Here is a 10,944-nt window from a genome sequence, read left to right as displayed (position 1 = left end):
ACAAGGGGGTCATATGTCTTAGTCCAAAATTAGATGGCAGAACAATGAGTGAATCAGGTACTATCCCAAGCTCCCAGCCCCTTCCCACCTTCCTCCTCCAAACAGGCCCTTTACACTAATAGCATTATCAGGACCTACTGCCTAGAGAGGTTCAGGGGCATCTGTAAAATGAGACCAGACCAAATGACATCTCAAGCTCCTTTCAGCTCTGACTCCCATCAGACCTCAAGAGACCTCGTCATTAAAGCCACCTGCTCCTAGGCGGGCCCCCACCTACAGTGACCCAGACAAGCAAGATCCAGACCCCTGAGGCCTTTCAGTACAACTTCTGCCTGTGCCAAAGGGAGATGTGGCAGGGAGGGTGGGGGGGGGGAGATACCCAGAACATGAAGCCACCGAATGGAATGGAAGGGGCCCTCTGGGGCAACACAGAGGCAGTAGACTGAGGTGGAGGCCAAAGGGTCTTTATTAAGAAACTTCTGTACACTGTACATGATCTGAGTGGGGAAAGAATGCTGCGCAGAGCTGGGAGGCTGGGTCCCAGCCTAGGTTTAGGGTGCTTTCTCAGGCTTGTCCATCCGCTGGCCCTAGTCCCTGGATCTTTTGAGTTGGTCCCTTCTTCCTCTCCCGGCTTAGCAGGGTCACAAGTTTGGCCTTGAAGCCTGAGTGACCCAAGATGCGCCCGGGCCCATTGTCCCCAGTCTCCTCTGTGCCTTTGCCTTCCTCATTCAGGTCCAACTCGAGTAGTCTGCGGTACTGGGCCTCCAGGGTGCTATCCATGGTGGCCTGGGGACCAGGCCAGCTCAGACACTCACTGTTGTCATAGATGTGGTGGTCCTTGTGGCCACTGTGGGAAGCCTGCAGCAGGCCCTCCCCACTTTGCTCAGCGTTGCCTCCATCCTCCAGCGTACACAGGTTTTCATACAGGTGCTCAGCCACTGGGATGATGGAAGGAGCTGGAGCCGAGGCTGGATTGGGAGCAGTGCGTGAAGGGCCGCTGGACCACTTAGAGACTGAGGCATAGAGTGCAGAACCTGAAGAGCCAGCCAAGGGAGGCCCATCTGGCGGCAAAGTCCCCAGGCAGGGGGGCAGGCTCTGGGGACCTGCCTCTAAGAGCAGCTGGGCCTTTCCGTTAGATGCTTGACCTCCCCAGGCCTCTAGCCCAAGAGGGGCCTCCCGCAACTCAGTCATTGGCTCCAAGGAGGGCAGGGAGGAGGCCCGGGCCAAGGGGCACAGTCGAGAAGCTGCAGGTCCAGCAAGTTCTCTCTGCCGAGCAATAGCTGCTCCCACAGCACTACAGATCTCCGAGGCCCGGGGGCAGCTGAAGGCAAAGAGGCCCTCACCAGAATCACAGCGCCGGCCAGCCTCGAAAGAGAAGACACCCTGCAGGGAGGGAGGCTGGTCAGGGGAAGGCAAGAAGCCCACCACAGTGTAACCCAGTGGAGAAGGGTGGGGAGGGGAGGGAGAGGAAGAGCACCTGGATTTGTCAAAGGACCTGGGTTCAAATCCTGCTTCTCTCAATGTGACCCCTTTTAGATGAGGTTAGACTAGGATACCCCTAAAATATCTTCCAGCTTTAAATTCACAGGGGTTGGAACAGTAAGTTTAGAGGTTTAGAATTATAGGATTTAGAACCAGAAGGGACCTTAGCAATTAGTCTGATCCCTTCATTTTACAGATGAAAAAACTGAGGTCAAGGGAAGATTCATGCTAGTCTGCAGTAGAGGCTGGATTCCCAGCTACATTCTCTGACTCTAAATCCTAGAGGTTCACTTACTGTCAGGCCTTGCAGCCCAAGCTAGGTTAGATCAGTGGTTAGTGGGTTGGGGCTGGGCTGAGAGGGAGAAGGCTATGAATCCATACAAATGCACAGTGAAAAATGGCAAGATGTATTTTCTCCAAAAAATGGATTCTAACAGTACAACTCCTATTCTGTGAGGATAAAAGTTCTGCTAATTTTTAGATATTAAAAAGGGGTCCTCATACTCAAAAAGATTGGATACTATTAGACTAAATAATCTTGCAATCCAGCAATAAATTCTATGCTAACATGGGGCTGGTGATCATGCCCACTTCAACTCTAGAGAGTCATAGGGAAGTAGGAAGGATATTGAAGGGTCCCGGGTTACTGGAGAGGGGAGTGGGGAAGGGATGGGGGCTCAGCACCTTATCATAACCAAACTTGCGCAGGAAGTGGTAGGGCCAGACATAGAGAGGTTGTGGGGCGGTGGGCTCACTCAGGTGGATGGCATCCTGGCCAGTCACCAGGAGGTAAGGTCCTTTCAACTGACAGCGAGTGGCAGCCTCAGTTTTCTGGACCAGTACTGAGAACTCACCTACTGCAGAGGGGAGGGAGGAAATCAGTGAGAAGGCTCACCAGGCCCATCCCCGAACCCTCCCACACAGTGGCCAGCCAAGAGGGAGCCCAGGCTCAGGATGCTTACTCTCCTGCCAGGATGAATAGATGGAATTTTCCTCCATGGGGACCAGACTAAGCTCAGAAGGTCCAAATTCCCCAGTCCCTGAGGAGATGCCATTCATGTTCTAGAGTTGGCAAGGGTAAGAAATGGAGAAGGCATCAGAGACAGATCCTGATTGCTACCCTCCACACCACCTCTAGACACAGACACAGACACAGACACAGACACACACACACACAGACACACACACACACACACACACACACACACACACACACACACACACACTCCCCTAGCTAAGTCTCACCGGAAATGCCAGATGACAGATGTGAGCCATCCATGTATGCCGGTGCTGGGCGGCCAGCATGTGGCTGCGTTCAGTGGTGGTAAGCAGGAAGGCACTAGTGTCCCGAGGGCAACTCTCACCATCGGCTGGCAGCACAGACACACAGTCGGCCAGCCGGATCACTCGCCGTTCACCCCGACGCCCAGTAGGTTTGTCCCCTGCTGGTCCAGCCCCACCATCTCTTACGTCCCAGTTTTCCAGTCGGGCCACTCCTGAAGGGCCATCAGCATAAAGGAAGGCCCATACCTTCCGCCAGGATTTCTGGAGGAGGTGGGCACAGGGGGAAGTCTTGGAGCTGCTGCCCCATGGCCCTACCTGCCCACTGAGGGGCATCTGGCCTCCCTGAGGGTCAGCTAGCACTTCTGAACAAAAGGTAGCAGCGGGGGATCTCGTATACCCAACCAGGGGTGGGGAACCTGTAGCCTTGAGATCACATGTACCCTTCTAGGTCCTTGAGCATGGCCTTTTGACTGAGTCCAAATTTTACAGAACAAATCCTTTTATTAAGGGGATTTGTTCTATGAAGTTTGGATTTAGTCAAAGGGCTGCACTTGAGGACCTAAAGGGCCAGATTCCCCACCCCTGCCAAGCCCCTGAACCTGGTGCTGCCAACTGACAAAGGATGTCAGGCACTTTGGTTACAGGGGGTCGAGTACACAGCTTAGCTCAGGACTTTCCTACCCAGCCTATATCTGTGGTCACTTAGGGGCAAGGTCATTTCTCCTGGTCCAGGCACTGGAAATACAGTATTCTCTCTCTTCCTCCCCCATTCCCTAGCTCAGCTCAGATGTTCTAGGCCAGTTATGCCCAAGACTGCCCAAGATTGTGCCCCAATCCATCCCACTCACCACCTGCTTTGGTTACACAAGCCTCGTCCCATTTAAGCCCATGAGAGGGCCAACTCAAGCTGAGATCAACCTTGAAAAGATATAGGAATGCACAAGGACCAGGGCTTAGCCCCTGGCCCAGGTCCCTGGCCACACACACACACATACACACTCCCAGGGGTATATGCCACTCCACCCCAACCTAGGGGTTGGAGCTCCATGTTCTCAGCATCCATGGGGGGAGGGAAATCCTAGACTGTGTCACCAGAATTACAGGGGAAGGAAACATGCAAATAGTCACAGGGAAGGAAGTGGCCTGGGTATCTCATAGCAGCTGAAGTAGATAAAACTTCTGGCACCACTCAGCCTAACCTTGAAATATGTGTATTGGGGGAGGGAGGGAAGGAATGCTGATTCGAGAGACAGAGGGAGAGAAGGAAAAATCAGATGATCAAAAGCCATGGGGCTGACCCCCCCAAACTTACAGGTGAGGAAACCAGGCCCAAAGACGTTCAGAGATTTACCCATGGTCACACAGGTAGTAAGTGGGGGAGCTGGCAGGGGAGTCTGGGCCCTATGACTTCACTACACACTCAGAAAAGTAACAGATAAAGGATGATGCAGGAGAGCTACCAGAAGCACTGGGCTGACAGTCAAGAGACCTGGTTTTAGTTCACCTCCTGTGTGGGGCTTTGATTTTCTTCTCTGTAAAATAGGGGACATGAATCCCTACCCAGCCAGTCTCACAGAAGTGTTGTGAGACCGCAAAAAAATAACCGATGGATGGGCAAGCATTTGTAAATGATAAAAGGAAAATAAATGTAAAGAGTCATTACATCATAAATTAAATTATACCCTTAGGTTCAGAGGTCAGGCCCTGATAGGCCTACAATCCCTGATACGGGTTCTCCAGTGTTCAGGTGATAAGGCCCCATGTCCGGCCACAGGGGCAGCTCCCCTCCCAACCACACCAACACACACATACCTCTTTCTCAAAGGCAGTGGGGGAAAGGGCCAGAAGGCAGGAAAGCCAGCCCTTGCTGTATATGGGAGACTATCTCCCCAGACAGAGCTCAGCAGGTCTGTGCTCTGCCTTTCCTCCATCCTGGGCACCTTCCCAGCACCAGCCCATTACACCCCCCTTCCCCATTACAACCCTGCTAGTTAGGACCCAACAGCAGGTTTTTGGTCCCATTGGGGAAGGGTATGCTCTCCAATCCCTGTCAGTCCCCACCTTGCCAAATTTCACATGTTGCTGGTAGAGAAGTCCGTCCTTCAGAGGTGTCTCTTGGGTGTCCATGGCTGAGGGGCCAGAGCCCAGTGCTCAGACAGCAGCCCTGAAGCAAATGGGGACGGGCAACTTCCCCTTCTTGCTACTTCCCTTCCCCCCAACCCCGGGGAAGGAGGCTAGAGTGACCTGGGGGAGGGGTCAGGACCCACCCCTGCTCCCCAGCAGCTGTGGGAGAATCTGTAATGGCTCAGGAGAGAAGGCCAGGGAGGCTCTTACTTCTGCCCTATGTGGAGGGCTTGGGAGGAGGGGAAGGGCCCTGCCCTCCCAGCCCCAGGTCACAGGCTAGACCCACATCAGCTGTCTTTGAGACATGGGTTCTGCTGAGTCATAGACTTCATCTTTGTCCCTTCCTGCTTTCCCCATCCTCCCACCCACGAGTTAGAAAAGGAGAGGGGGCAGAAGCAACTGCTCTATCTCTAAGATCAAAGAGCTAAAGAGGATTTGTCTAATAATAACTACCATTTCTCTAGTGGTTTAAAGTTTGCAAATTACTTTATATACATTTCATCTGAGCCTCACCATAGTCATGTGGTGTCATTAATACAGGCATGATCCCCACTTTACAGAAGAGGAAACTGAGGCAAAGGGCAGTTGCTCCAGGTCATTGTGCTTGTCCTCCATTCTCCAGGAGGACCATGACATCAACATGATGACATGACTCACAGTTGACTTGGATGTGAGGGAGGGCTGTGCAAGGTCACTAGCCTCACCTTCCTATCCTGAGCCATCTGGGTGCAGTGGCCTGACATTCATCAGGACTAGAGATGGCCCAGGATGCAATGTCTGCTCCAGGTTACATGGCTAGTAAAGGTAAGACCTGAATCCAGGTGTTCACTGACTCTTAGGTTTATTGCCCTCTCCTCTGTCTACAATTTTAATTTTTCCTTTTTTATTCTAAAGATATTTTAAAAGGAAATCACATTTTTTCTGTTGATAATCTTCAGATATCTCCCCCTCTCTGGCCAGTCCTCTCATATAACAAAGAAAAAGTTAAAAAAAAAAACAAAAACCTCACAAACCTAGAGTTGGTTCTGAACTCAGCATCCCTGGCTTCCAAACAAAAAAAAAACAAAAAAAAAAAAAAGGAAGACAGTGCCTCAGTGCTCCAGCAAACCCCTTATGCTAGAGAGGAGGAAGATGAGGGCTGAGGAAAAGGGCCTTGCTCCAGATTACATTAGTGGTGAAGCTGGACTGTGGACTCCAAACCCAAGGCTCTTTCCACTGGGCTACACTGTCCATTAGTGCTTTTGGCAAACTGCGCTGCCAATGTCCTCCCTATATGTATATGTTTAATCTCCAGGTCAATTTTCACCTCCTCTGGGAAGCTTTCCTTGAGCATTCCAGCCTCACTGACTCCCCTTTTTCCAAATTCCTATTCCATCAAAGTCCCCTGGAGAGCTAGAGATTCCATTACTCATTCTGTGACTTTGTGCAAATGCTTAGCCCTTCTGTGCCTCAGTTTTCTTCTCTGTAAAATGAGAACACATTACTTGTCTCATGGGGCTATTTGTGGGATATAAAGACACTACAGAAATGGAAACTAGCATCGAAATTGGACGCTGAGCTCTACAACGGGTCGTCTGTCTCCCACACATCCTTCTCAAGGTGCATGGGCCCATTTGCCCAAAGAATGACCATTCTTATGTCTGTGTGTCTGTCCCTGCATCTGAGCACATGGAAGGCAGCTGCATTCAGGTGAGAGAACACTGGATTTGCAGACAGAGGACCTGGGCTTAACTTCTGTCTGCTCTTCACAAGCACTTCCACTCTGCACCCTAGTATTTCTCATCAAAGAGTGTGGTGAATAATTTTTAGGGTCCCTCTCAGCTCCAAATTCCCAAACTTTCTGTGGAACATCTGGTCTGGAAGTCTAATAAGCATTCAGTAAAGATTCCAGACACAAGTGTCATTTCTCCTTCATGCCTACCTTTTTTCTTTTTTAAAGTTTTTGCCTTGATATTCCAGATCTTTTATTCCTCCAGATGAATTTTTTAAATTTTATCTGGCAAAAGCATCAGTATATAAAATAAACCCACATAAACCATTCCGTTTCTGTATACTACCAACAAAACCCAGCAGGAATAGATAGAGAAATTTCATTTAAAATAATTACATAATGTATGAAACACTTGGAACCCTACCTGCCATGACATAGACAAGACCTGTACGAATACAACTATAAAACACCCTTCAAGGAAAAAAGAGACCTAAATAATTAGGAAAAAAAAATCAATTGCTCATAGGTGGGCTGAGCCAATATAAAAAAATTATAATACAACCTAATTTACTTACTCAGTGCCATACTAACTATATTACCAAATAATTACTTTGTACAGCTAGAAAAAAAATAACAAAATTCATGTAAAGAAATAAAGGTCAAGAATCTCAAGGAAAATCATGGGGGAAGAAGGGGAGGAGGGGAGGAAGGAAGCCTAGTAGTACAGATCTCAAACTATAATATAATTATCAAAATGATTTGATACCAGCTAAAAAAATAAAGGTTGATCAGTGGAACCGTTTAGGTCAAGGGTGAGGAACCTGCAGCCTCAGGGTCACATGTGGCCTTCAAGGTCCTTGGGTGCGGCCTTTTGATTGAGTCCAAGTTTTACAGAACAAATCATTTTATTAAGGTGATTTGCTCTGTGAAATTTAGATTCAGTCAAAGGTCCACACTTGAAGACCTAGAGGGCCACATGTGGCCTTGAGGCTGGTTTAGGCACACAACACAGCAGAAGCAAACAAACACAACAGTGTAGTGTTCAATAAATTCATAGACCCCAGCACTTAGGTCATGGACAAAAAATGCTGTCAAAACTGGAAAGCAGCCTGGCAGAAATTAAGGCTGGGCCAAAACCTTACTCTGCATACCTACATCAGCTCCAAGTGAATACATGACCTAGATATATAAAAGGTCACATTAGAGAAATTAGAAAAAGCAAAGAATTATCTTTTGGAAAGGCGGAGAGTTCATGATCAAACAAGGGACAGAAAGGGTCACAGACGGTAAGACAGACAACTTTGATTTTAACAAATTGAAAGGTTTCTACATAAACAAAATCACTGAAACTAAGATTATGAGTAGTAAAACAGGAAAACATCCTTGAGACAGGTTTCTCTGATATAGGTCTCATTTCTAAGATTCAAATTTATAATAAGAGCCATTCTTAACTGAAAAATGGTCAAAAAATATTCATGGGTTAATTCTCATAGAAAGAAATCCAAGCTAACAATTAAGATGAAAAAAATGCTCTTAATTATGAATAAAAAAATGCAAATGAAAGCAATAGAGATTCCACTTCACAATCATCACACTGACAGTGACAAAAAAAGGAAAATGACAATTGTTGACAGGTGTGTGGGAGGACAGCACAAAGCCTGGCACATAGTAGGTGTTTAATAACTATTTATTGATTGATACTGTTAGGAGAGCTATGAATTGGTACAGTCACTTTGGAAAATAATTTGGAACTATGCCTCAAGTCACTAAATTGTGCAGAACCTTTGACCTAGCAATAACTCCACCAGGTCTGTACCCCAAAGAGATCTAGAAAAGTGGGAAAATGACCCATACACAAAAACATTGATAGCAGCTCTTTTTTTAGTGTTAAAGTATGGGAAAGTAAAAGGATAATCATCAAGGAAGAAAGAAGAAATTATGGTTTGTGAATGTAATAGAACACTTGTGCTGTAAGAAGTTTTAAGACATAATTTCAGGGAAACCTGGGAAGATTTACATGAACTGATCTAGAGTAAAATGAGTAAAACCAGAACTGTTGTATGTTACATAATACCAGCAGCAAAAAAAATAAGCAATTCTGGAAAAACTTAAAGAACTCTGATCAACATGATCAAACATGATCTCAGAGGACCAATGATGAAGGGTGCTCCCCACCTCCCGCCTGAGAGGTGATGGACTCAAGATGAATGAAGGGACATACAATTTTAGACATGGCTAATGGGGAAATTTGTTTTGCTTGATTATGCATATTTGTTACAAGAGTTTCTTTTGTTCCATTGAGAGAATAGTGGGAGACAAAATGCTTCTTAATTGAAATTTTTTTTTTTAAAGTATTACTTTAACTTCATAAAATACTCCTTTGGAAGTTTTATTGATATGGCATTAAAATGATAACGCACTTTGGTCATATTTTATTTTTATTACATAGGCCTAACCTAGCTATGAGCATTGAATATTACTCCAGCTAAGTTATTTCTTTAAAGAGCATTTTGTAATTAAGTCTATGCAAGAACTGAGTCTGCTTTGACAGGCTGACTTAAATATTTTGTGCATTACGTAGTCACTTGGAATGGAATTTCCCTATCACTGCCTCTTGGATTTTGCTGTTATTATATAGAAATGTTGATTTGGGGGGTATATTTTGTAGCCTGCAACTCTGATGAATGCTATTGTCTCAAATTAGTTTCTCAGCTGATGCCCTAGACAATCAAGGCATCAGCAAACACGGATAGTTTTACCTTTTGGAAAAAACTCTTTTTTTTATCAAATTTCTCCAATAAGAGTTTAGTAGTCAAGACTATACACGTGTGTGTGCGTGTGAGTATATAAAACAGAAATATGTAAGGCCCAAAACTATTCCCCAATAGATAAGGTTAAAGAATGTGAATAAACAGTTCTCAGTAGAAAAAATGCTAACTATTAACAACCATGTGAAAAAATGTTCGAAATCACTAATAAGAGAAATGCAAATCAAAACAACCCCAAGATTTTACCTCACATCCAGCGAACTGGCAAAGATAATGAAAGATGGGAATGATTTATGTTGGAGGGGTTATGGGAAGATAGGCACACTGATACAATTTGGTGGAACCAGTTGGGAATTATGCAAAGTGGCTAAAACCTCCATAACTTTTGACTCCAAGATTCTACTGCCAGGCACATACTCAAAGGGGGCCACTGACAGAAAGGCTCCACAGATGCCATAATATTCATAGCAACATTTTTTTGTGGTAGCAAACAAGTGGAAAAAAGAAGACGCCCACCAATTAGGAAATGGCTAAACAAATTACAGTAGGTGAACGTAATGGAATATGACTGCACTATGAGAAAGGACAAATATGCTGAATATAGAGAAGCGGAGACTTTATAGAGCCAGGAAAACAATATACCCAAAGACTACATTAACACAGATAAAAAGAACCATGATCAGAATCAGAAACCAGTCAAAATGAAGACTTCAATATTATAAAGAAATATGATAAAGGGCCCCTTCCAACCCCTTTAGATTGGAGAGCATGGCTGTGGGATATTGCATATAATGTCTGATTTTTCTGATGCATTGATTTTTAATTTTTCTTTTCTTTCCCTTTTTCTTTAAGAAAAATTCTTTGTTATAAGAGATAGTTCTTTGGAAAAAGGGAAACAGAAGAATGTAGGGGAAAATTCTACAATCAACTTTGTGGAAGGATTTGGGAGGCAGAAGGTATGAGGATAAATGCTACAGGTTATAACAGAACAGAAAGGAAACATTATTTAAAAGTAGAAACCAACCTGCCTTCCCCCACCCCACAATTTTTCAGGTTTGTTCCATCCACCAGTTATGGTCCTGGGGGAGGGGACAAAGTTTAGGAAAAAGAAACAAGAGGCTGGGAGATAGGTAAGCAGGAGACCAGAAAAAGACCCATATAGTGGGCCACCCTACAACTTAAGAAATGGGCATCTATTCCCTCTAGTTTGAGACCTGACCAAGAGGGAGCCTAAGAGGGAGAGGAATGAGGAGTCACAACAGGGCAGGGGTGCACAACAGCCTAGTCCAGGTGTTAAAATTGGTATTTGCCTCAGCCTTCTTTTCCAGGGCATAACGGTCAGGTTGAGGGGCAGGGGTCAGGGAGGAAAGAAGAGGACTTCTGTGAATGAATGGTCAGTGACAGAGCCAGAGCACACCAAGTACTTTCTTCCATGTTGAGATGCAGTATGGAGCCAGAGGACCTGGGTTCAAATCCTGGCTTTGACATTTACAGCTGAGATCAAAGCCTCAGAGTTTCTTAGTAAAATGGGACTAACACTCCTTCCCCCTGCCTTTTCATAAGGTTATTTTGAGA

General features: G+C 45.8%; 1 protein-coding gene across 2 annotated transcripts; it reads right to left on the bottom strand.

The window, feature by feature from the left end:
- Positions 1-448: 448 nt before the first annotated feature.
- Positions 449-10,892, bottom strand: DOK3 (docking protein 3). Of its 2 annotated transcripts, XM_072631157.1 has the most exons (5): positions 4,828-10,892; positions 2,728-3,027; positions 2,445-2,544; positions 2,167-2,339; positions 449-1,383 (listed from the first exon to the last, which is right to left on the bottom strand). In XM_072631157.1, exons 1-5 carry the CDS (start codon positions 4,891-4,893, stop codon positions 565-567), a joined length of 1,458 nt encoding a protein of 485 aa, XP_072487258.1. In that variant the 5' UTR covers positions 4,894-10,892; the 3' UTR covers positions 449-564. The 2 variants fall into 2 exon arrangements, with proteins under 2 accessions (XP_072487258.1, XP_072487257.1); XM_072631156.1 differs by having other exon boundaries at positions 2,728-10,892.
- Between the last annotated feature and the right edge of the window lie 52 nt (positions 10,893-10,944).

The sequence above is a fragment of the Notamacropus eugenii genome, chromosome 1 (assembly GCF_028372415.1).
Source record: "Notamacropus eugenii isolate mMacEug1 chromosome 1, mMacEug1.pri_v2, whole genome shotgun sequence".
NCBI lineage: Eukaryota > Metazoa > Chordata > Mammalia > Diprotodontia > Macropodidae > Notamacropus > Notamacropus eugenii.
This window is presented reverse-complemented; position numbering and strand designations above follow the sequence as displayed.